The sequence below is a fragment of the Sceloporus occidentalis genome, unplaced genomic scaffold, assembly GCF_023333645.1.
Source record: "Sceloporus occidentalis isolate IW3139 unplaced genomic scaffold, rSceOcc1.0.p SCAF_7, whole genome shotgun sequence".
In the NCBI taxonomy this organism is placed as follows: domain Eukaryota; kingdom Metazoa; phylum Chordata; class Lepidosauria; order Squamata; family Phrynosomatidae; genus Sceloporus; species Sceloporus occidentalis.
Genome location: NW_028316987.1, coordinates 41,720,606 through 41,746,095, shown reverse-complemented (window position 1 = coordinate 41,746,095; position 25,490 = coordinate 41,720,606). Strand labels below are relative to the sequence as shown.

The 25,490-nt window shown below is 46.9% G+C and overlaps 1 protein-coding gene, 1 long non-coding RNA gene and 7 other non-coding genes across 9 annotated transcripts; 1 reads left to right on the top strand and 8 right to left on the bottom strand.

Moving 5' to 3' along the window:
- Window positions 1-1,039: 1,039 nt before the first annotated feature.
- LOC149309565 (5S ribosomal RNA) lies at window positions 1,040-1,158 on the bottom strand. The gene has a single exon (XR_016282020.1). It is a non-coding gene; the product is annotated as a 5S ribosomal RNA (ribosomal RNA).
- A 1,310-nt stretch (window positions 1,159-2,468) lies between these two features.
- On the bottom strand, window positions 2,469-2,587 carry LOC149309564 (5S ribosomal RNA). Its single transcript, XR_016282019.1, has one exon. It is a non-coding gene; the product is annotated as a 5S ribosomal RNA (ribosomal RNA).
- Window positions 2,588-3,897: 1,310 nt separating this feature from the next.
- Window positions 3,898-4,016, bottom strand: LOC149309563 (5S ribosomal RNA). The gene has a single exon (XR_016282018.1). It is a non-coding gene; the product is annotated as a 5S ribosomal RNA (ribosomal RNA).
- A 1,310-nt stretch (window positions 4,017-5,326) lies between these two features.
- LOC149309562 (5S ribosomal RNA) lies at window positions 5,327-5,445 on the bottom strand. The gene has a single exon (XR_016282017.1). It is a non-coding gene; the product is annotated as a 5S ribosomal RNA (ribosomal RNA).
- A 1,310-nt stretch (window positions 5,446-6,755) lies between these two features.
- LOC149309561 (5S ribosomal RNA) lies at window positions 6,756-6,874 on the bottom strand. Its single transcript, XR_016282016.1, has one exon. It is a non-coding gene; the product is annotated as a 5S ribosomal RNA (ribosomal RNA).
- A 1,310-nt stretch (window positions 6,875-8,184) lies between these two features.
- Window positions 8,185-8,303, bottom strand: LOC149309560 (5S ribosomal RNA). The gene has a single exon (XR_016282060.1). It is a non-coding gene; the product is annotated as a 5S ribosomal RNA (ribosomal RNA).
- A 1,310-nt stretch (window positions 8,304-9,613) lies between these two features.
- On the bottom strand, window positions 9,614-9,732 carry LOC149309559 (5S ribosomal RNA). Its single transcript, XR_016282015.1, has one exon. It is a non-coding gene; the product is annotated as a 5S ribosomal RNA (ribosomal RNA).
- Window positions 9,733-9,934: 202 nt separating this feature from the next.
- LOC149309557 (cartilage-associated protein-like) lies at window positions 9,935-25,404 on the top strand. The gene is made up of 7 exons (XM_089532729.1): window positions 9,935-10,481; window positions 11,919-12,068; window positions 13,866-14,037; window positions 17,134-17,262; window positions 18,580-18,725; window positions 19,574-19,657; window positions 22,199-25,404. The coding sequence occupies exons 1-7, from the start codon at window positions 10,002-10,004 to the stop codon at window positions 22,253-22,255; spliced, it is 1,218 nt and encodes a 405-aa protein (XP_089388855.1). The 5' UTR covers window positions 9,935-10,001; the 3' UTR covers window positions 22,256-25,404.
- LOC149309558 (uncharacterized) lies at window positions 15,413-24,691 on the bottom strand. The gene is made up of 3 exons (XR_016281914.1): window positions 24,607-24,691; window positions 22,823-22,962; window positions 15,413-16,247 (listed from the first exon to the last, which is right to left on the bottom strand). It is a non-coding gene; the product is annotated as an uncharacterized LOC149309558 (long non-coding RNA).
- Window positions 25,405-25,490: the final 86 nt, after the last annotated feature.

Below are 25,490 nucleotides of genomic sequence, written 5' to 3'. Positions count from 1 at the left end.
GATCAAGAGAGGTCAAGAACATTCCTAGCGCTGGCAGGGAAGGCAAAGAAATGGATAAATCCTAAAGTGGTCATTGCCCGCGTCCCCAAAAAGTCAAATCCAAGGAGTGCTGGTACCTCAGAAAACTAGAAATCCAAGGATTCTCTGGGATGGCCCCATCATCCAGAGGGAGGGAAGGCCAGGCCAGCTCCATCAGGCCTTGCCTGAAAAAGAAGAAGGCCCTCCCTCTATCCACCATCATCCAGGCGGAGGGAAGGGAAGGCCAGCTCCGTTGGACCTAACCAGAGGGAGAAGATGGGCCCTCGCTCCAGTCCATCTGCCCTGGTCCCGGCCTCACAGGGAGAGGAGACCTGCAGGACTTTTCTTCTTCCCCGATGCCGTTCCCTTCTCCTTTTGTGTCTTGTCTTTTTAGATTGTAAGCCTGAGGCCAGGGAAATGTCCAATTCACAATTTGTATGCTGCTGTGAAAGCCTTTTGGTTGCAGAGCCAGGCAGAAATCCTGTCAAGCCACCAGTAACCAAAGCAGTACAGAGGACAGAAAGAGCTGTTCGACAGTGGAACAGCCTCCCTCGGAGAGTTGGGCAGCCTTCCTCTTTGGAGGTCTTAAAAAAGAGGCTGGATGACCCTGTGTCAGGGGCGCTTTGACTGCGAGTTCCTGCATGGCAGGGGTTTGGACTGGATGGCCCTTGTGGTTCCTTCCAGCTCTAGGATTCCGCGAGGCTACTTTCAGTGCAGGAGCTCCTTGCAAGGGCATCCTGGGATCTGAAGTTTCACAAGGCCTTCTGACTGCCAAAACGTGCTCCTGCATCAGAAAACTACAAAGCCAAGGATTCGCTAGGACGGCCCCGTGGCAAGGAAAGCGGTACCAAACGGCATGGTTTCTGCACTGGAGATGCTCCCTCGGTTTTGGGGCCCTGACCGGAGAAAAGGGGGGACGGCCCCAAGTTGGATTTCTTTTCTGTTTTGCTGGAAGGAAAAGGTTTGGCGGCTTGGGCAGCTGGATGGAGAACAGAGAAGCAAAGAAAGGCAAGGGGCAAAAAGCCTACAGCACCCGGTATTCCCAGGCGGTCTCCCATCCAGGTACTAACCAGGCCCGACCCTGCTTAGCTTCCGAGATCAGACGAGATCGGGCGTGTTCAGGGTGGTATGGCCGTAGGCACACGCTCTGCTCGATTTCCCACTCTTCAATGCAAAGAGGCTCCCACAGAACGACGCCACACAGCACCTCCTTCTGGACACAGGCAGCAGCCACACTCGCCACACCGCCTCCTCCTGCTCCTCCTCTCAGGATGGAAGAAGGCAAGACGCCCCCACCTCCGACCTGGAGAGCCCCACACGCTCCCCACAAGGCCCAGGCAGAGGCCACCTCAAACCACACCTGCTTAGCATCCTCACCAATATACCACGACAATACAACTGGGGACAAGAGGATCAAGAGAGGTCAAGAACATTCCTAGCGCTGGCAGGGAAGGCAAAGAAATGGATAAATCCTAAAGTGGTCATTGCCCGCGTCCCCAAAAAGTCAAATCCAAGGAGTGCTGGTACCTCAGAAAACTAGAAATCCAAGGATTCTCTGGGATGGCCCCATCATCCAGAGGGAGGGAAGGCCAGGCCAGCTCCATCAGGCCTTGCCTGAAAAAGAAGAAGGCCCTCCCTCTATCCACCATCATCCAGGGGGAGGGAAGGGAAGGCCAGCTCCGTTGGACCTAACCAGAGGGAGAAGATGGGCCCTCGCTCCAGTCCATCTGCCCTGGTCCCGGCCTCACAGGGAGAGGAGACCTGCAGGACTTTTCTTCTTCCCCGATGCCGTTCCCTTCTCCTTTTGTGTCTTGTCTTTTTAGATTGTAAGCCTGAGGCCAGGGAAATGTCCAATTCACAATTTGTATGCTGCTGTGAAAGCCTTTTGGTTGCAGAGCCAGGCAGAAATCCTGTCAAGCCACCAGTAACCAAAGCAGTACAGAGGACAGAAAGAGCTGTTCGACAGTGGAACAGCCTCCCTCGGAGAGTTGGGCAGCCTTCCTCTTTGGAGGTCTTAAAAAAGAGGCTGGATGACCCTGTGTCAGGGGCGCTTTGACTGCGAGTTCCTGCATGGCAGGGGTTTGGACTGGATGGCCCTTGTGGTTCCTTCCAGCTCTAGGATTCCGCGATGCTACTTTCAGTGCAGGAGCTCCTTGCAAGGGCATCCTGGGATCTGAAGTTTCACAAGGCCTTCTGACTGCCAAAACGTGCTCCTGCATCAGAAAACTACAAAGCCAAGGATTCGCTAGGACGGCCCCGTGGCAAGGAAAGCGGTACCAAACGGCATGGTTTCTGCACTGGAGATGCTCCCTCGGTTTTGGGGCCCTGACCGGAGAAAAGGGGGGACGGCCCCAAGTTGGATTTCTTTTCTGTTTTGCTGGAAGGAAAAGGTTTGGCGGCTTGAGCAGCTGGATGGAGAACAGAGAAGCAAAGAAAGGCAAGGGGCAAAAAGCCTACAGCACCCGGTATTCCCAGGCGGTCTCCCATCCAGGTACTAACCAGGCCCGACCCTGCTTAGCTTCCGAGATCAGACGAGATCGGGCGTGTTCAGGGTGGTATGGCCGTAGGCACACGCGCTGTTCGATTTCCCACTCTTCAATGCAAAGAGGCTCCCACAGAACGACGCCACACAGCACCTCCTTCTGGACACAGGCAGCAGCCACACTCGCCACACCGCCTCCTCCTGCTCCTCCTCTCAGGATGGAAGAAGGCAAGACGCCCCCACCTCCGACCTGGAGAGCCCCACACGCTCCCCACAAGGCCCAGGCAGAGGCCACCTCAAACCACACCTGCTTAGCATCCTCACCAATATACCACGACAATACAACTGGGGACAAGAGGATCAAGAGAGGTCAAGAACATTCCTAGCGCTGGCAGGGAAGGCAAAGAAATGGATAAATCCTAAAGTGGTCATTGCCCGCGTCCCCAAAAAGTCAAATCCAAGGAGTGCTGGTACCTCAGAAAACTAGAAATCCAAGGATTCTCTGGGATGGCCCCATCATCCAGAGGGAGGGAAGGCCAGGCCAGCTCCATCAGGCCTTGCCTGAAAAAGAAGAAGGCCCTCCCTCTATCCACCATCATCCAGGCGGAGGGAAGGGAAGGCCAGCTCCGTTGGACCTAACCAGAGGGAGAAGATGGGCCCTCGCTCCAGTCCATCTGTCCTGGTCCCGGCCTCACAGGGAGAGGAGACCTGCAGGACTTTTCTTCTTCCCCGATGCCGTTCCCTTCTCCTTTTGTGTCTTGTCTTTTTAGATTGTAAGCCTGAGGCCAGGGAAATGTCCAATTCACAATTTGTATGCTGCTGTGAAAGCCTTTTGGTTGCAGAGCCAGGCAGAAATCCTGTCAAGCCACCAGTAACCAAAGCAGTACAGAGGACAGAAAGAGCTGTTCGACAGTGGAACAGCCTCCCTCGGAGAGTTGGGCAGCCTTCCTCTTTGGAGGTCTTAAAAAAGAGGCTGGATGACCCTGTGTCAGGGGCGCTTTGACTGTGAGTTCCTGCATGGCAGGGGTTTGGACTGGATGGCCCTTGTGGTTCCTTCCAGCTCTAGGATTCCGCGATGCTACTTTCAGTGCAGGAGCTCCTTGCAAGGGCATCCTGGGATCTGAAGTTTCACAAGGCCTTCTGACTGCCAAAACGTGCTCCTGCATCAGAAAACTACAAAGCCAAGGATTCGCTAGGACGGCCCCGTGGCAAGGAAAGCGGTACCAAACGGCATGGTTTCTGCACTGGAGATGCTCCCTCGGTTTTGGGGCCCTGACCGGAGAAAAGGGGGGACGGCCCCAAGTTGGATTTCTTTTCTGTTTTGCTGGAAGGAAAAGGTTTGGCGGCTTGAGCAGCTGGATGGAGAACAGAGAAGCAAAGAAAGGCAAGGGGCAAAAAGCCTACAGCACCCGGTATTCCCAGGCGGTCTCCCATCCAGGTACTAACCAGGCCCGACCCTGCTTAGCTTCCGAGATCAGACGAGATCGGGCGTGTTCAGGGTGGTATGGCCGTAGGCACACGCTCTGCTCGATTTCCCACTCTTCAATGCAAAGAGGCTCCCACAGAACGACGCCACACAGCACCTCCTTCTGGACACAGGCAGCAGCCACACTCGCCACACCGCCTCCTCCTGCTCCTCCTCTCAGGATGGAAGAAGGCAAGACGCCCCCACCTCCGACCTGGAGAGCCCCACACGCTCCCCACAAGGCCCAGGCAGAGGCCACCTCAAACCACACCTGCTTAGCATCCTCACCAATATACCACGACAATACAACTGGGGACAAGAGGATCAAGAGAGGTCAAGAACATTCCTAGCGCTGGCAGGGAAGGCAAAGAAATGGATAAATCCTAAAGTGGTCATTGCCCGCGTCCCCAAAAAGTCAAATCCAAGGAGTGCTGGTACCTCAGAAAACTAGAAATCCAAGGATTCTCTGGGATGGCCCCATCATCCAGAGGGAGGGAAGGCCAGGCCAGCTCCATCAGGCCTTGCCTGAAAAAGAAGAAGGCCCTCCCTCTATCCACCATCATCCAGGCGGAGGGAAGGGAAGGCCAGCTCCGTTGGACCTAACCAGAGGGAGAAGATGGGCCCTCGCTCCAGTCCATCTGCCCTGGTCCCGGCCTCACAGGGAGAGGAGACCTGCAGGACTTTTCTTCTTCCCCGATGCCGTTCCCTTCTCCTTTTGTGTCTTGTCTTTTTAGATTGTAAGCCTGAGGCCAGGGAAATGTCCAATTCACAATTTGTATGCTGCTGTGAAAGCCTTTTGGTTGCAGAGCCAGGCAGAAATCCTGTCAAGCCACCAGTAACCAAAGCAGTACAGAGGACAGAAAGAGCTGTTCGACAGTGGAACAGCCTCCCTCGGAGAGTTGGGCAGCCTTCCTCTTTGGAGGTCTTAAAAAAGAGGCTGGATGACCCTGTGTCAGGGGCGCTTTGACTGCGAGTTCCTGCATGGCAGGGGTTTGGACTGGATGGCCCTTGTGGTTCCTTCCAGCTCTAGGATTCCGCGAGGCTACTTTCAGTGCAGGAGCTCCTTGCAAGGGCATCCTGGGATCTGAAGTTTCACAAGGCCTTCTGACTGCCAAAACGTGCTCCTGCATCAGAAAACTACAAAGCCAAGGATTCGCTAGGACGGCCCCGTGGCAAGGAAAGCGGTACCAAACGGCATGGTTTCTGCACTGGAGATGCTCCCTCGGTTTTGGGGCCCTGACCGGAGAAAAGGGGGGACGGCCCCAAGTTGGATTTCTTTTCTGTTTTGCTGGAAGGAAAAGGTTTGGCGGCTTGGGCAGCTGGATGGAGAACAGAGAAGCAAAGAAAGGCAAGGGGCAAAAAGCCTACAGCACCCGGTATTCCCAGGCGGTCTCCCATCCAGGTACTAACCAGGCCCGACCCTGCTTAGCTTCCGAGATCAGACGAGATCGGGCGTGTTCAGGGTGGTATGGCCGTAGGCACACGCTCTGCTCGATTTCCCACTCTTCAATGCAAAGAGGCTCCCACAGAACGACGCCACACAGCACCTCCTTCTGGACACAGGCAGCAGCCACACTCGCCACACCGCCTCCTCCTGCTCCTCCTCTCAGGATGGAAGAAGGCAAGACGCCCCCACCTCCGACCTGGAGAGCCCCACACGCTCCCCACAAGGCCCAGGCAGAGGCCACCTCAAACCACACCTGCTTAGCATCCTCACCAATATACCACGACAATACAACTGGGGACAAGAGGATCAAGAGAGGTCAAGAACATTCCTAGCGCTGGCAGGGAAGGCAAAGAAATGGATAAATCCTAAAGTGGTCATTGCCCGCGTCCCCAAAAAGTCAAATCCAAGGAGTGCTGGTACCTCAGAAAACTAGAAATCCAAGGATTCTCTGGGATGGCCCCATCATCCAGAGGGAGGGAAGGCCAGGCCAGCTCCATCAGGCCTTGCCTGAAAAAGAAGAAGGCCCTCCCTCTATCCACCATCATCCAGGGGGAGGGAAGGGAAGGCCAGCTCCGTTGGACCTAACCAGAGGGAGAAGATGGGCCCTCGCTCCAGTCCATCTGCCCTGGTCCCGGCCTCACAGGGAGAGGAGACCTGCAGGACTTTTCTTCTTCCCCGATGCCGTTCCCTTCTCCTTTTGTGTCTTGTCTTTTTAGATTGTAAGCCTGAGGCCAGGGAAATGTCCAATTCACAATTTGTATGCTGCTGTGAAAGCCTTTTGGTTGCAGAGCCAGGCAGAAATCCTGTCAAGCCACCAGTAACCAAAGCAGTACAGAGGACAGAAAGAGCTGTTCGACAGTGGAACAGCCTCCCTCGGAGAGTTGGGCAGCCTTCCTCTTTGGAGGTCTTAAAAAAGAGGCTGGATGACCCTGTGTCAGGGGCGCTTTGACTGCGAGTTCCTGCATGGCAGGGGTTTGGACTGGATGGCCCTTGTGGTTCCTTCCAGCTCTAGGATTCCGCGAGGCTACTTTCAGTGCAGGAGCTCCTTGCAAGGGCATCCTGGGATCTGAAGTTTCACAAGGCCTTCTGACTGCCAAAACGTGCTCCTGCATCAGAAAACTACAAAGCCAAGGATTCGCTAGGACGGCCCCGTGGCAAGGAAAGCGGTACCAAACGGCATGGTTTCTGCACTGGAGATGCTCCCTCGGTTTTGGGGCCCTGACCGGAGAAAAGGGGGGACGGCCCCAAGTTGGATTTCTTTTCTGTTTTGCTGGAAGGAAAAGGTTTGGCGGCTTGGGCAGCTGGATGGAGAACAGAGAAGCAAAGAAAGGCAAGGGGCAAAAAGCCTACAGCACCCGGTATTCCCAGGCGGTCTCCCATCCAGGTACTAACCAGGCCCGACCCTGCTTAGCTTCCGAGATCAGACGAGATCGGGCGTGTTCAGGGTGGTATGGCCGTAGGCACACGCTCTGCTCGATTTCCCACTCTTCAATGCAAAGAGGCTCCCACAGAACGACGCCACACAGCACCTCCTTCTGGACACAGGCAGCAGCCACACTCGCCACACCGCCTCCTCCTGCTCCTCCTCTCAGGATGGAAGAAGGCAAGACGCCCCCACCTCCGACCTGGAGAGCCCCACAAGCTCCCCACAAGGCCCAGGCAGAGGCCACCTCAAACCACACCTGCTTAGCATCCTCACCAATATACCACGACAATACAACTGGGGACAAGAGGATCAAGAGAGGTCAAGAACATTCCTAGCGCTGGCAGGGAAGGCAAAGAAATGGATAAATCCTAAAGTGGTCATTGCCCGCGTCCCCAAAAAGTCAAATCCAAGGAGTGCTGGTACCTCAGAAAACTAGAAATCCAAGGATTCTCTGGGATGGTCCCATCATCCAGAGGGAGGGAAGGCCAGGCCAGCTCCATCAGGCCTTGCCTGAAAAAGAAGAAGGCCCTCCCTCTATCCACCATCATCCAGGGGGAGGGAAGGGAAGGCCAGCTCCGTTGGACCTAACCAGAGGGAGAAGATGGGCCCTCGCTCCAGTCCATCTGCCCTGGTCCCGGCCTCACAGGGAGAGGAGACCTGCAGGACTTTTCTTCTTCCCCGATGCCGTTCCCTTCTCCTTTTGTGTCTTGTCTTTTTAGATTGTAAGCCTGAGGCCAGGGAAATGTCCAATTCACAATTTGTATGCTGCTGTGAAAGCCTTTTGGTTGCAGAGCCAGGCAGAAATCCTGTCAAGCCACCAGTAACCAAAGCAGTACAGAGGACAGAAAGAGCTGTTCGACAGTGGAACAGCCTCCCTCGGAGAGTTGGGCAGCCTTCCTCTTTGGAGGTCTTAAAAAAGAGGCTGGATGACCCTGTGTCAGGGGCGCTTTGACTGTGAGTTCCTGCATGGCAGGGGTTTGGACTGGATGGCCCTTGTGGTTCCTTCCAGCTCTAGGATTCCGCGATGCTACTTTCAGTGCAGGAGCTCCTTGCAAGGGCATCCTGGGATCTGAAGTTTCACAAGGCCTTCTGACTGCCAAAACGTGCTCCTGCATCAGAAAACTACAAAGCCAAGGATTCGCTAGGACGGCCCCGTGGCAAGGAAAGCGGTACCAAACGGCATGGTTTCTGCACTGGAGATGCTCCCTCGGTTTTGGGGCCCTGACCGGAGAAAAGGGGGGACGGCCCCAAGTTGGATTTCTTTTCTGTTTTGCTGGAAGGAAAAGGTTTGGCGGCTTGGGCAGCTGGATGGAGAACAGAGAAGCAAAGAAAGGCAAGGGGCAAAAAGCCTACAGCACCCGGTATTCCCAGGCGGTCTCCCATCCAGGTACTAACCAGGCCCGACCCTGCTTAGCTTCCAAGATCAGACGAGATCGGGCGTGTTCAGGGTGGTATGGCTGTAGGCACACGCTCTGCTCGATTTCCCACTCTTCAATGCAAAGAGGCTCCCACAGAACGACGCCACACAGCACCTCCTTCTGGACACAGGCAGCAGCCACACTCGCCACACCGCCTCCTCCTGCTCCTCCTCTCAGGATGGAAGAAGGCAAGACGCCCCCACCTCCGACCTGGAGAGCCCCACACGCTCCCCACAAGGCCCAGGCAGAGGCCACCTCAAACCACACCTGCTTAGCATCCTCACCAATATACCACGACAATACAACTGGGGACAAGAGGATCAAGAGAGGTCAAGAACATTCCTAGCGCTGGCAGGGAAGGCAAAGAAATGGATAAATCCTAAAGCGGTCATTGCCCGCGTCCCCAAAAAGTCAAATCCAAGGAGTGCTGGTACCTCAGAAAACTAGAAATCCAAGGATTCTCTGGGATGGCCCCATCATCCAGAGGGAGGGAAGGCCAGGCCAGCTCCATCAGGCCTTGCCTGAAAAAGAAGGCGGCCCTCCCTCTATCCACCATCATCCAGGGGGAGGGAAGGGAAGGCCAGCTCCGTTGGACCTAACCAGAGGGAGAAGATGGGCCCTCGCTCCAGTCCATCTGCCCTGGTCCCGGCCTCACAGGGAGAGGAGACCTGCAGGACTTTTCTTCTTCCCCGATGCCGTTCCCTTCTCCTTTTGTGTCTTGTCTTTTTAGATTGTAAGCCTGAGGCCAGGGAAATGTCCAATTCACAATTTGTATGCTGCTGTGAAAGCCTTTTGGTTGCAGAGCCAGGCAGAAATCCTGTCAAGCCACCAGTAACCAAAGCAGTACAGAGGACAGAAAGAGCTGTTCGACAGTGGAACAGCCTCCCTCGGAGAGTTGGGCAGCCTTCCTCTTTGGAGGTCTTAAAAAAGAGGCTGGATGACCCTGTGTCAGGGGCGCTTTGACTGCGAGTTCCTGCATGGCAGGGGTTTGGACTGGATGGCCCTTGTGGTTCCTTCCAGCTCTAGGATTCCGCGAGGCTACTTTCAGTGCAGGAGCTCCTTGCAAGGGCATCCTGGGATCTGAAGTTTCACAAGGCCTTCTGACTGCCAAAACGTGCTCCTGCATCAGAAAACTACAAAGCCAAGGATTCGCTAGGACGGCCCCGTGGCAAGGAAAGCGGTACCAAACGGCATGGTTTCTGCACTGGAGATGCTCCCTCGGTTTTGGGGCCCTGACCGGAGAAAAGGGGGGACGGCCCCAAGTTGGATTTCTTTTCTGTTTTGCTGGAAGGAAAAGGTTTGGCGGCTTGGGCAGCTGGATGGAGAACAGAGAAGCAAAGAAAGGCAAGGGGCAAAAAGCCTACAGCACCCGGTATTCCCAGGCGGTCTCCCATCCAGGTACTAACCAGGCCCGACCCTGCTTAGCTTCCGAGATCAGACGAGATCGGGCGTGTTCAGGGTGGTATGGCCGTAGGCACACGCTCTGCTCGATTTCCCACTCTTCAATGCAAAGAGGCTCCCACAGAACGACGCCACACAGCACCTCCTTCTGGACACAGGCAGCAGCCACACTCGCCACACCGCCTCCTCCTGCTCCTCCTCCTTCTCCTCCTCCTCCTCCTCCTGCTTCTCCTCCTCCTCCTCCTGCTCCTGCTCCTGCTCCTCCTCCTCCTCCTCCTGCTCCTCTCAGGACGAAGCCCCACAGCCTCCCAGTCCTTCTTGAGTGCCGCGTGTCAGGGAGGAGGATGCGGGGGAGAGGTCTCAGGGGCCTCCTAGTCCTAGTCCTCTTCTCATTCTTTCCTTGGGGCTCCTGGGCCCAGTTTGAGCGCTACAGCTTCCGCAGCTTCCCTCGGGACGAGCTGATGCCCCTGGAGTCGGCCTACCGCTACGGCCTGGACCAATACACGCAGGAGAAGTGGGCCGAGAGCGTGGGCTACCTGGAGGTCAGCCTCCGGCTCCACCGCCTCCTCCGGGACAGCGAGGCCTTCTGCCACCTCAACTGCAGCCATGCCGGGGGCACCGAGGAGGAGCAGGAGCAGGAGGAGGGCCGCTTCTCGGGCTTCCCGGAGCTGAGCTTCTTCGCGGGCCTCCTCCGCCGGGCGCAGTGCCTCAAGCGCTGCAAGCAGGGCCTCCCGGCCTTCCGACAGTCCCAGCCCAGCCGCGAGGTCCTGGACGAGTTCCGACGCCGGGAGCCCTACAAGTTCCTCCAGTTCGCCTACTTTAAGGTAGATCGAGATATGTGAAAAATGGAGGACCTGAAATGTCCTACATTTTGGGCTGAGTTTTGTCCTGCAGTTGTCCTACAGTTTGGTCTAGATTTTGTCCTACATTTTGTCCCAGGTTTTAGTGGACAATTATGGCAACCCTATATATCTGGCAGCCCTGCATCCGCATTGCAAGGTTGATCCGGTTTCATACCACATCATCCCTGCAGTGCAGAGCTTTTCAGGTGCCTCTTCTTCCTCCAAAGACTAAAGTGTGGGAAAGTTTTCTCTCTTGGAACCCTCCCCAAAAATAAAATCAAGCTCCTTCTTTTTTGTCCTCCTTTCCTAGGACCTGCCCTACATTTCAGCCTTCTTTTCAATAGGATCCCCCCCCCCCCCAAACGTCCTCCGTTTTTGACTAAGAAGCAGTGGGTTTACATTTATAATAGTGTCTTTAGCTTTTCTTGTCAAATGTCCTACATTTTTTCCTGGAATGTCCTACATTTTTTGGGCACGACTGCCAAGAAGTGGGTTTACATTTGCATCGGTGTCTTTAGCTTTCCAGTTTGTCTAATGTCCTACATTTTTCTGGAATCTCCTCCATTTTTTTGAGCACGACTGAGATGCATGGGTTTACATTTATGGCAGTGTGTGCAGCTTTTGTTTTGGAACGTCCTACATTTTTCTAGAATGTCCTCCGTGTCGATCATGACTGAGAAGCATTACTTTACATATATAACAGCGCTTGTAGCTTTTGTTTTCCACTGTCCTACATTTCCCTGTAACGTCCTCCATGCCAATCATGACCGAGAAGCATGGATTTATATCTATAACAGCGTTTGCCGCTTTTGTTTATCTAATGTCCTACATTTTTCTGGAATGTCCTCCACTTCAACCCTGACTAAGAAACATGGATGTAGGTTTATAGCAGCATTTGTAGCTTTTGTTTTCCACTGTCCTCCATTCTTCTGGAATGCCCTCCATGTTTTGAACATGACTGCGAAGCATAGATTTACATTTATAGCAGTGTTTGTAGCTTTGGGTTTGTAATGTCCTACCTTTTTCTGCAATGTCCTCCATGTCAGTCTCAACCGAGACGCATGGGTTTCCATTTAGAACAGCGTTGGTAGCTTTTGTTTCCTCATGCTCTTCAGCCCTGCTATTGCCATCCTTCTAGGTTTCCTGAGCATCTCTCTTGCTGCCTCCTTTACTCCTCTCCTGCCTTCACTCAGATCCGTAATGTTACATATTCTTTTCTTTTAAGCATAAATGTGTGTGCCCAGTTTATATAGTTTTGCTGTACTGGGAATTTTGCTCTGACTGAGGTGAATGTTTATATATCTGCACTGTTAGTTTTTAGGGGGGGGGGATGCTAAGACACAAGTGAATCTTCAAAAGTGTTAACCGATGTTTTTAATATATATATATATATATATATATATATATATATATGGCTAGGCAAATAACCTTCCGAAAGCCATTGCAGCAGCGCACACGTTTCTTCTGAAGCATCCTGACGACGAGATGATGCAAAGGAATATGGCGTACTACAAAAGCATGCCCAATGCTGAAGACTATATTAAAGATTTAGAAACAAAATCATATGAGGTATCTATCTCACCTTCTTTACGTTTCTTCCCTGGTTTATTATTCTGTGAAAAGGATAATAAAAACAAGCAAAGGCTCTTTTCGCTCTGTTAATTTTTCGCTGGTATAGTTTCCTATTCCCCTTGTGTATACTTTCCCATCCCAGTTCTTATAGCCTTAACTATGGGCCCATACAGACAGGCCAAAATAAAGCTGCTTCGGGTCACTTTGGAGGTATGCTGTTGAAATGACACACACATCTTAAGAGGCCAGAAGCTGCACCAAAGCTGCGCTCCCAGTCCTTTGCTATGGCCTCTTATGACGCATGCATCATTTAAACAGCATACCTCCAAAGTGACCCAAAGCAGCTTTATTTTGGCCTGTCTGTTCAGGCCCTCAAATAACTTTAGAGTTTCATGTAAGTGTTTTACTACGGAGTAGATCTTCATTCTGGCCATTCTGGTTCTAGAACATGGCCACATAGCCCCAAAAACCCACAAAAAACTATTACTAAATACTTGGGCCCTGGGCTAGATAGCTCTCAAATGATTTTTTTAGGGGGGAAATAATGGATCTAACAGCGCTGTATTAAGAAAACCATGGATCAGGCCTGGAGAGACAAGCTGTGTAGACCTCATTTACTTGCTATGATAGGTTTATGAGGCACTGTGTGGAGAAAGCAGCCCGTATTCACATAGATGCCACCATTACCATAGAGTCTGAGCTCTGGGATCTGGATGTATTCTTATGGCTTGATGATGTGGACAAAAGTGTCTAGTTCATCTGACCACATGTAATCTGGTAATCCTGACTCTGGCCCATTTTGGCTGATAAAATCTAAGAGTGGTGATTTGTTGGGTGGCAAATGCCTCACAATGGAGATGATCAGAAAATCGGGGAAGAAAAAGGCATACTCCTGGGATAATTGCACAATCGTGCTGAAGATTTTCAGATGACTTCGCGCTTATCCAGAATTTATCCCAGGAAGAACCAGGAATGTTCCAGCAACAATCCATTTCTGGGACTTCCTCGTGAATGGTTTGTTGCTGGAGCATTCCTGGATCTTCAAGGGAGAAGTCCTGGATAAGCGCAATGTGTCTGAAAATCATCAGTGTGATCGCACGACTTTGCCAGCAATATGCATTTTACTCCCAGCTTTTTTCCCAGTCTGATCATCGTCAATGTCAGGGGGCGATGCCTACTGCCTTGAAGGAGGTTGTGGTACTCCCTATACCCAGATCAAGGGTGGAGAACCTATGTCAGCCTCAAGACTGGTTTCAATTTTCAGGAAATTCTCAGTAGTTAGATTTCAGTGGTGGGCAGGGACCAAAAATACCAAGATATTTTAGTTTAACATTTACTATCTTTTAGAATGGGAAGGGAGGAACTGCGAATGGCTGGATTGGCAGGCCAGAAGCTAGATTGGCACATCAGGCATGCCAGATTAAGCCCTGGGGTTTGAGATTGCCAGTCAGGAGTGCCAGATTAAGCCCTGGGACCTGAGATTGCCAATCGTGATCAAGAGAAGCGTTCATACCATTTAACAATGACACTTAACAAAGTGGTGGCTAAGAGTGAGTCAACTTTACTAGAAGACATGTAAACCTGATACAGCCACTCAAGGAAAAAGCTAAAAGAATATGCTGTGAGTGTGGTAGTGAGGTATATGAACAAGTAGTTGGTGGAATAGATATTAGCTGTGATACACCTGGATTCACTTAATATGGAGTAGCTGAGGGAATGTCATTGTGATAATAGTCCTTAATCTGGCCATTCAAATCAATTCTTTGCTACTGTAATTTCTTTCGGTCTCCACAGAATCTCTTTGTCAGGGCGGTAAGAGCATATAATGGAGAAAACTGGAAGACTTCCATCACAGATATGGAACTGGCACTCCCCGATTTCTACAAAGCCTATGATGATTGCATAGCTGCTTGTGAAGGCCCCCGAGAGATCAAAGATTTTAAAGAGTTTTATCTGTCTATAGCAGGTAGGTGATCAGCTTCTAAAGTTAGGAAAGAGATTTTTACTTCAAAGATCCTAAAATACGCCTAATTGATACATGCTGTTTGTAGATTTGCTTTCCACTCACACTCCTAAGTGGAGAGGTGTGGTCCTAAATAGTAGAAAGGGGATCTGCAAATAGAAGAGAGCTCACAACATATATGACAAAGGAGATTATCGCACTACATTCTTAAAACGTTGCTGATTCACTTTAACTGCTCTGGCTGCCTCCTGTTGCATTCTGGGATTTGCAGTTTAAGGGGTTTATTTAGTAATTGTTAAAGCAGACAGAGGCATTACCCCCATATCCTCTGGGAAATCTGATTTTACTCTCAAAAAAGATATACAATATGTCTTATTGTGCTGAGAAAATGAAGCTGTTTCTCATTTTTCATGCTTCAAGTTGCTGCTTCACTGCTTAATTTTGATCAGGTGCAGCATTTAATTATTATTATTATTATTATTTATATTCCGCTTTTTCTCAAAAGAATCAAAGCGGATTACAGGAATATCAAGATAAAATCACATACAATTTTAAAATACAATTAAAACCCCTAAACCCTCAACCCTCCCCCCAAACATAAAATCATTAATCAATCCCTAAAAAGAAATTAAGCAGGAAAAAATCTAAAACATTCCAGGACCAATAAAGTGAAGAAAAAAAGTTTTGGGTAGATTTGGGCTGGAAATGAATCATCTTCTACAGAGGGGGGAGGTTGGAAGCGATGGTATCAGTGACACTTCCAGTGTCACAATGATGGCTTAAAGGTGAAATTAGGGGGGAGGCAAGTCAGTAGATCTGGTCTAGTCTGGAAAGGCCGGCTGGAAGAGATCCGTTTTAATAGCCTTCTTAAAGGCTTCCAAGGTGGTAATCTGACAGATCTCATCTGGCAAGTCGTTCCAGAGCCTGGGAGCAGCTGATGAGAAGGACCTCTGGGTCACTGCTCAAAGTCTAGTCTTCTTAGGTTGTAGCAGATTCTTCCCAGAGGACCAAAGCGTATGGGGTGGATTTTATGGAAGGAGACACTCCTGCAAGTAGTCAGGAACCAAGCCATGTAGGGCATTTGGTGGGGGTGGAATACCTAGATCCATTTCAGTCTGGCTTCAGGCCTGGCTATGGGACAGAGACAGTTTTGGTTATCTTGTTGGATGACTTACCCAGAGAACTGGACAGGAGGAGCATTTCCCTGTTGGTTGTGCTGGGTCTCTCAGTAGCTTTTGGTATCATCAGTGATGGTATCCTTTCTGGCCACTTGAGATGGGACTTGGCAGCACTTTCTTCTTGGAAGGCAAACTGAAAAGGATGCACTGGGGGACTCCTCTTCCCCTCCCTGTCATTGGCCTGTGGACTCTCACTGTTTTGTCCCCCATGCTGTTTAACATCTACATGAAACTGCTGGGAGAGACCATCCAGAGTTTTGGGATGTGGTATATCCCCAGTATGAGGAGGATGCCCAACACTATCTCCATCCAGTTCTGAGGAAGCTCTCCATCCAATTCATGCTGAAGCAATGTCTGCTGTCAGTAACGGATTGGATGAAGGCAAACAAATTGAAACTTAAACAAGGCAAAAGTGCTCCTGGTTAGTGGAAAGGGAGATCAAGAAATAGGCACTCTGCCTGTTCTGGATAGGGTTACTCTCCTCCTGAAATCTTGCCCTGAGTCTGGATGCCCAGATTTCAGCAGTGGCCAGGAGTGCATTTGCACAACTAAAACTACTACACCAGTTGCATCCGTTCCTTGAGACATCAGATTTGGCTACGGTGACACATGTCTTGATCATATCCCATTTTGACTACTGTAACATACTCCATGTGGGGCTACCTTTGGAAACTGTTTGGAAACTTCAGCAGGTTCAAAAGGCAATAGTCAGAATGCTGATTGGAGCTAATTATAGGAAACGTATAACTCCCTTGTTGAAACAGATTTACTGGCTACTGGTTCATTTCCAGGCACAATTCAGACTGTTGGTCATGAGCTCTAAAGCTCTCTGTGACTTAGATCCAGACTATCTGAAAGACTGTATCTTCCCATACAGATCTGCAAGAATTCTTAAGCTCTTGATGGGACAGCTTTCTTTCAGTCCTGTCCCCATCACAGGCTGGCTTGGTGAGACTCGAATGAGAGCCTTCACAGTGGCTGCTCCCACCCTCTGGAGCTTCCTTCCACAGGAGGCTAGGCTGAAATGTTCCTTTTCTAGCAAGCAAAGAAAGGAGACATATAAATGAAAAATAAAATAAAATAAAAATGTAAACCAGGAGACCTACTGTTTTGCTAATACAAGGACCATCTTGTTTCTTTCTACTTTTGCTGAATGCTGCTTGAGTGTTTCTAAATAAGGGGAAAGACAGATGTCTGAGCTGCTGCCAATCTTGTATTTCAAGAAATGAGGATTCACAATTTTGTCTTCATCCCAGCAGGAATTGTAGGTGTCATGTGATACCTGCGTACCTAACCATTCTACATCTTGTGACTTAAATTGAACTGTGGACCTTTGGTTTAAACAGTGAGCCAGATTCTTGAAACTCTGTAGTTTTTCCATCACCCTTCCTCTTTTTTCATAATTACTTTGCCTAATGAAGAGGTCTGGAGAACTCAAAAGCTTGCTCACTGTTGCAGTTTGTTCTAATAAAAGTATTGCCTAGTGGATATGGAGCATTGTTTTATTGTACAAAAAAAATCTTGTCTGTACCTGTAGGTGGCACTGCAAGCAAATATAATTTTATTGAGACTAGTATAATGTCCACCTGTTGATTATGAAGTATTTTACCTAGGGGCTTTTCTCCATTCAGATACTGAACAACCTCACACCCCACTGAGAGCAAGAATGGGTACCTTGTTGGACTGCATTCTCATCATTTCCCTCACCATTGGCTGCAAGGGCTAGTGCAGATGGGAGTAGTAGTCCAACAACATCAAAGGGCCAAGGGTAACACACTGGCTGTGGTCTAGCATCACAAATATAAACTTTTTTGAAATTTGGAGTAATGGTTTATACAGTAGAAATGTTACATATTGAACTAAATATAAGACATAATTATGTAATATTAAAATCATGGTTGTTATTGTTGTTGTTTTAAAGATCATTACACTGAAGTTCTAGAGTGCAAACTGAAGTGTGAAATTGATCTGACACCTGTCATAGGAGGCTACGTTGTGGAGAAATTTGTGGCGACTATGTACCACTATTTACAGTTTGCCTATTATAAATGTAAGTAATGAACTTTGTTCTCAAAAGAAACTGTGGCTGGATCTCCTTTAAAAACAACAACAGCATTTCAAGTTTACTAGAGAAGAAATCCTACTTTGGCCTATCAGTAGAGCGATAAAGTAAGCACCCACTGAGCTGGTTGTGGCTGGGAAAGAAGAAACACTGGTGCGGTACATACCGCCCCAAAAGGGCAGCCTGCCGGCGCCTGTCTTCCCTCCACAGGGAAGCCGCAGCTGCCAAACCGGGCGGTTTCCTTGCAAAGTAACAAGTGTGCCACAGTGCGCCATTGGTGCACTTGTTACGCAAGCACCGCACTGCGCCATGCAGATACCATGCGGTACTTGTGTAACAATGGCGGCACCCATGTGTACAGGGCTCCGCCACTGTGACGCCCTCATCACGTGCTAGGGGCGAGGGGCATGTGAAAGCGCCACCCCGAGGCAACCCTAGCACACCACCGTGACTCTGCAAAGGGCCGATATGTACCAGACCACTGTCTTCCTTTTTGGTTTTAGTCTTTTAGCATTTTATAGTGTTGTGTTTTATTGTCAGTTTTTGATTATATATGTTTGATGTTCCATCCTTTGGTGGAAAGCACATTATAAATAAATGTTTATTATTATTACTATTATTATCATCATCACCACCATCATCATAATCCAGTCCCTGCACAAAGCTCCCAGATCTCGGCTTTTCTGCCTCACTCTGTCCTGTCCATACTATAATTCGTAGATTGATTTTAGAGTTTGCAAAACAAAAAGAAAAACCCAAATCACAGTCAATGTGTGAACATGCCCATTTTTTTCATTGCTTGCACATATAAGCTTGCACAAACAATAGTAATCTGTACTCTCTGAAAAGGATCACTAGCTCAATCTATGTATTTAAGTGGTAGCATCATCATTGCAATTTCACCCTTTTTTGTGGGAGGACTCGCTTTTTCAAATCTTCACTTCCTGTTTGGGAAAAAGCTACTACTAGGCCTTAAAAAGCCTATCACTACCACCTAACTCTAGCAAAATTCCCACTCCATAGCTGTTAAAGGCAATGGTTATTTTTTCAATAAGAAAAAACATTAGACCTTTTTCTGGGAGAGCATGAAGGGAAGATGTGGCCCTCCAGGTGTGGTAGAGCACATGCACAATACAGGTGTCCAGACTGAAACGTAGATGTGTGTATGAGAACACACATGTGTGGATGCTTACATGCCATGAATTCCAAGCATGATCTACAACTTCAAATTCTAGAATTCAAATTCTCTGTTTTCAGTCATTTTCTTCTGAGATTCTGATATCATTTTGTTTAATGTCAATTCAGTGAATGATTTAAAGAATGCAGCACCATGCGTTGCCAGCTATATGCTCTTTGACCAGAAAGATGAAGTGATGAAACAGAATCTAGTCTATTATCAATATCACAAAGACAAATGGGGACTCACAGATGAAGACTTCCAGCCTAGGCCCGTAAGTGAAATGTCAGCCTATATACCATGATCTATAGTGATGTAGCGGTTTAAGCATTGGTCTATAACTCTGGACATCAGGATTAGAATCCCCACTCAGCCATGGAAATTCACTGGATGACTTTGGGCAAGTCACACACTCTCAGCCTGCTGGACAAATCTTGCCAAGAAAACCCCATGATAGGGTCACCTTAGGATTGCCATATGTTGGAAACAACTTGAAGACACACAACAACAACAACAAAATACTGAGTTGCACATTCAGACTTGAGAGCATTATTTGGCTATTTGAATATGCAAGAGTTTAATGTGAGCAGGGGGCAGACATTCCTGCAAGCTGCTCTTCATCATGAAGGTCGAATGCAAGTTTCTAAGCACCTACAGCCCAACATGTTTAGAAGCCTCATTCTAGTTAAAAACTGTATCTTATTAATTAATTAATACAAACCCAGTTAGAAATTCTGTTGATACATTTGGGCTATGTTAAAAAGCTCTTGCAAAAGTTATTTTTTTGCACTACAACTCCTCAAATCGCCCATCCTGCATGGCCAAGCTCTGGATGAAGCTTATTTTCATGCCCATGCTCTGACAGAGTCCTGAACAGGGCTTATAGTATACATGGTTTGACCTTTTGGAGACTAGACTCACCATGATGACTGTCCCTGCTCTCTGGTGAGTGTGAGAACTTAGCATTCACTATCTTTGGTTTTCAAACAAGGTCCAACAACTGTTGTTTAAAATGATCAGGGATAACAAGTGTACTAGAATAATTAATCTTTCATACATGACTGAGTTTTGGATGACATTCTGCTATTAATGTGACATGAGACTTTGTTGCTGTTGTTCTAGGAAGCAGTTAGGTACTACAACATAACAACGCTTCAGAAAGAAATGTATGAATTTGCCAAAGAACATGTAATGGATGATGATGAAGTAAGTAAAATAGACAAATGTCATTGTGTAAGTGAAAATTAATGGTTATTATAAGACACTAATGGTCAGTTATGGTACATTAATAGAGATGCTGCCCTTTCCCCCTGGTTCTACTCTAGAGTAATTTGTTGGGCACATTTTTGCTTAATGTTGTCCTTAATTCATTAATTTATATTTTGTAATTAATCAGTTGCCTTTTTTTGTAATGATAGCTATGAAGAAAAAATATATAGGTTAGTGTACCTAAACATTTTAGGGAGAAGGGACAAAACCTGATACAGGACTTCTGTTTTCAACAGTAGCTTGGTGTCAAAGATTATTCTTCCTAATACAGGGTTGAGAAGGTATTACAATTGTGCCAAATCCTAAAACCCTTCTGTTACTGATTTGATTGCCAATCTGAGCAGCAATTCTTGTAATCAGTCCCATTGGGGAAAACAGCATTACTGATATGGAGTTACAACAGTGTTTTATGAGGTGCAGCTTCATGCAGAACTGTGCCACTCCATTCCAGTAAAATTCCTGAAAGCACACAGAAAGACTAGTGATTTTTCTCTTTGTGTGTGCTTTTGTGATGTGAGAAGGGAATAAATCCAGGCTATTGAATGTGAGCATGAGTGTGTGCTTTCACTAGTTTGAAAAGGATTCAACTTTTCCTCGCATTAATACCACAGATATTTACACTTGCTCAAATCTGCAGTGTTTTGAATGTAATTTTTGTTACTGCAAGCTGCGTACTTACCAGGGAACGAAATAATATTTGGCAGTGTGTCTATTTGTTTACTCAACAAGTTCAAAGACTTCAACTAACCTAAAAGCAAAGCCCTTTAGAGCTGTTGAAACCCCTTCACAGTTATGCAGAAGCTGCAACAAGCCCTTGGGGAGAAGAGCAGCAACCATTCCAATCAGCTGTCATCCCATTCCTCTTCTCTAACTAGTAGTAATTCACTTGCCCAGAGGTTATTTTCAGACCATAATCAAGCTCAGACATTCTGCTACTAGTACAACCCCAGAACTAGATGGGCTGTACATCACTATGGGCCCGAACAGACAGGCCAAAATAAAGCTGATTTGGATCACTTTGGAAGTATGCTGTTTCAATGCTGCATGCGTCCTAAGAGGCTGGAAGCCGCACCAAAGCCATGCTCCAATCCTAAGCACTAGAGCGCAGCTTTGGTGCAGCTTCTGGCCTCTTAAGATGTGTGTGTCATTTAAACAGCATAACTCCAAAGTGACCTGAAGCAGCTTTATTTTGGCCTGTCTGTTCAGGCCTTATTATTATTATTATTATTATTATTATTATTATTATTATTATTAACCTTTATTTATGAAGCGCTGTAAATTTACACAGCGCTGTACATGCAATTCTTTTTTAGTTAGACAGTTCCCTGCCCTCAGGCTTACAATCTAAAAAGACATGGAGAGGAGTGTTCTTCAATGCATCTGAGGAAGTGGATTATAGTCTACAAACTCATGCTTTGAGACTGAATCAGTCTCAGCTTCCCAGATGTTCCTCTGGAATGCCCTGACTTTCTCCTTTATTGAAGGGCACAACAGTGTATTCCACAAAATCTGTCAACAGTCTACTTTGCTGTATTTGATACATTTGGAAATACTGTCCCAGTTTGTCTCTCTACATGTGATGGGGCACTATCTTTGCTACAAGCAGCAAGATGTCTTGGTTCATCTCTGCTACCTGTATCTGCTCATTTGCCAGAATTTCAATGCCATTTTATCTTCAACAGCAGGAAGTCTTCCCAGATTCCATCCAGGCCCAGAAAAAAATCCACATTCAAATAAATGGTTTGCAGAGATCAACTGGTGAGATGTATTTCATAGCATGGAAATAAGCCTCACCATCTGCTCTTATCTTCAGATCAGGCAGCTGTGAAAAGGAATCAGTGAGGAATATATTGTGTATAAAGAAGAAATGGAAATAGTGCAATGCAGGCAGGGCTGTTATTGAGTGCAAATTAGGTGTCCACTGAAAGAAATCCTATATAATCCTGGTTGCATCTACACTTCAAAATTAATGCAGTTTCACATCGCTTTAGTTGCCATCGCTCCATGCTATGGAATTCTGAGATTGGTAGTTTTGAGAGATATTTAGCCTTCTCTGTGAGAGCTCTGGTGCCACAACAAATTATGAATCCCAAGATTCCATGGGATGGAGCCATGATAGTTAAAATTAAGGGTGCATCTACACTGTAGAAATAATGCAGTTTGACACCACTTAGCTGCTATGGTTCTGTCCTTGATTTTGTGAGGCACCAAATCTCTTTAGCAGAGAAGGTGAAAGACAGTGTAAAGCTACAAATCTCAAGATTCCATAGGATGGAGCCACAGCACTTGAATTGTTGTCAAACTGCATTATTTCTAGAGTGTAGATGCACCCTAATTCTGCAGTGTGGCGGCAGCTCCTGATACAGCAACCCAGCCTTAAAACTTTACCAGATAGTTCTACTTTTCTTCTTTAGAAAAAATTGCCTCTAAAGGTATTTTGTGCAGAATTAACCTGTTTTCTGTTGTCATCTGTTTTAGGGTGAAGTACTAGAATACCTCGATGAACTCTTGACAGTGGATAGTGGAACACAGTGACTCTGAACAACAGAAAGACACACGTCTTAAAAAATAAATACCCACCGTTGCTCCTTTATATTTCATGCATCACTTTTAGCTCAGGAGTTAGAAATACCTCAGATCTTTTCAAAGCTTGTTCAGAAGACTCCTGGACCATCCTGTGAGTACTCCCTACACCATTAACCAGGATTTTCCTTTTTAAAAAAATATCCTAACCATTGAAGCGTTAGAAAAATTACCTAGCTTCATACATTCTGTTCATCAAATGCATCATGGCCTGGGTAAAACAGAGGTGCATCTACACTATAGAAATAATGCAAAACTACAAATTCTATAGGATAGCGCTACAGCTCTTAACGTGGTATCAAACTGCATTATTTCAATAGTGTTGATGCACCCAGAAACATGTGGATAGAATGCATGGATTTTTGTAAGGCACTCTAGCAACCTTCTTTGGCAAAGATCAGGATTTTAAAAAGCCTGCATAAAGTCAAAGTAAATAGGAATGATAGGCATTCTTCTATAATTTTGGAAGGATGCTATATTTATATATAACATTTTTTTAAAAATGGATTAAAAATATACCTTTCAGCTGCTATTACTTAGTATTGAGGCTGCATTCTTCTGTATACCTGGCTGAGAGTCAGCACCATTGAACTTCTTGGGACATATTTCTGGGCAGACATTGTGTGTAGAGAATTGCACTGTAAACTGGTATGACATTCCTTGGAGAAAACAAATGGACATTCAAGACTAATTTATCTGATACTATCATATCAAGATTATTTTTTTCAGTACCTTGTGTACATTTAGCTGAGGCCTTGATTGCATATCCAGCACAAGATTAGGGGAACTGGTAATACTTGGGGATATATTTAGTAAGAACTGAAACTTGTTTGTATCCTGCATTCACTTTTGAAAGAAAATGCAGTGTAACTGAATTTGAGAAAAGTAGCTGAGTCAAAAACAATTTGTCTGTTTGCCAGGAGCAACTTTTGGAGAAGCTAATTTGTGGTTCTTCATTTCACAAAATGTCCAGAATCCAAACACATGGATCTTGTCTATGACAAGTACTGTGAGTAATGCTGTAATCAGTTAGAATAACAGAATTGTAGAGATGGAAGAGACCACAAGAGCCATCCAGTCCAAACCCCTCCTGTGCAGAAATACACAATCAAAACACTCCCAACAGATGGCCATCCAGCCTCTGTTTAAATACCTCAAAAAAAGACTCCACCACACTCTGAATTCCACTGTTTAACACCTCTTTCTATCAGGAAGTTCTTCCTAACGTTTAGGTGGAATCTCTTGTCCTGGTGGCTCGGTGAGTAATTAATCCACCCACTCACCCACCAAATATGTAATATCTTTCCAGTCCCTGCAACCCACCCACCCACATTCACTTGGGAGACTAGTAATAAAGTATACATACACGCATTGGTCCTATTAGAAGTCAACATCTGTGAAGGATTAGCTCAGATGAAGCCACCTTGTATTTCATTGAAATCCTGTGTTTGGTCCAAACCACACTGCAGAAATAATCAAGTTTGAGATGGCTTTAACTGCCCTGGCTCAATGCTAGGGAATGCAGGGAATGGTAGTAGTTTTAGGAGACAATAATTCTGTGATTCTGCGGTTTAATTTTGTCTGTCAGAGAGCTCTGGTGCCACAATAAACTACAATTCCCAGAATTCCCTAGCACTGAGCCAGGGCAGTTAAAGCAGTCTCAAACGGGATTATTTCTGCAGTGTAGTTCGGACCAATGTCTTCTTAAATAAGAGGTGTTTGGGTATGGTGTCTTACTGTGGCCTGATCAACTTTCCTTGGGACAACGGTGGGCACCATTTGGCCTTTCCCTTGTTTTGGGACTGCAGCGTCCATATTCCATCAACACTATCTATACTGTTTTAGGTTGATAGGAGCTGGAGTCCAACATCTGAAGAGCCAATGTTACCTACTCCTGCCCCATTCAGTTCACTGCTGAATATATCTAGGTAAATATATATAGCGTGCCAGCTTTATAACACCAAAGATGCATTTAGCTTTTAGACTCTATTTGGTGCTGATACATCTTTCCCCTTCCCAGGCCAGATTACTGTCTTATACATGTATAAGGTCCCCTGTGGAAGTGGTTGAACATTTTTCCTCAAGGCAGAATGTCTGCATTCAGTTGAAGGATGCAGAAACATAGTTGTGTGTACCATGTGGTTGTTTCACATGCATGTGTGCACTCAGTAGTACAATACTTCCATGCAATACAATGTTCACAAAATCAGCATGTAATTCTAAATGCAATAACTTATACAACCTCAGTGTAGGAGTTAGTGTCCGTTATTTCACCTGCATGACAAATATCAAAATTCACTTACATCATTCAGCCTCTTGGGTTGGACCATGTACATCTGCCTCAAAGTCTACATCATTCTGCAGTGCAGTTCTACAGGTGCCTCTTCCAAAGTAAACCTCGTTGACATCAGTGATCTTTTACTGCCAGATAAGCATATGTAAGATTGCAACATCAGTTCTGTAAACAGGCCTTCACTTGCATGGCTAGTTCATGTCATTTAAGCATTTCCATTTATTCCAGTATTAATTCTTGTCAATCACATAATGGAAATCATAAGACCAAAGTCTGTACTCAGGTACACCAGAGCAGCTTCTCCTACATGGACAACAGATTTTGAGTGACCCTCTTATCCCTTTGATGCTTCAATGTGGAATGTGTGTTACAGACACATGCTTATGGTTGTTCTGGTACAAAGAGTTATTTATTGTAAATCTGTGTGTGAATTTTTCTCTTCCATAGGCCATTGTTGACAGGACTAACTTCTGTTTCACTGCCCACATTTGTACTGATCCTTATTTCTGCACTCTGTACAGCTTGATGTGCAGCCATTACCAGGTGATAGTGTATATATGATCAGTGCTGTGAAAAGCTTTAGCTACTGTTTTCTGCAAATCAGGCTGCTGTAGGAAAGGAAGGGACTGCTGCCTTTTTACCCTGTTGTTACATCTGTAATTTCTAGACTGTGAGCTGTCTGAAGCAGGAATGATGCTTTATTTTTACCTTTAAATTTTTTGTTATTGCTCATTGAGAGGTTGGTGCTATATTTTTGTGCCTAACAATTCAAGTGCCACTGTCTGTAATAATAAAGTGCCTTAAAGAACTCTTCAACAGTCACTTCCTTTTGCAGCATTGGAGTTGGTGGTTAGATAGAATGTATGTACTTTTTTATTTAACACATCTATATTC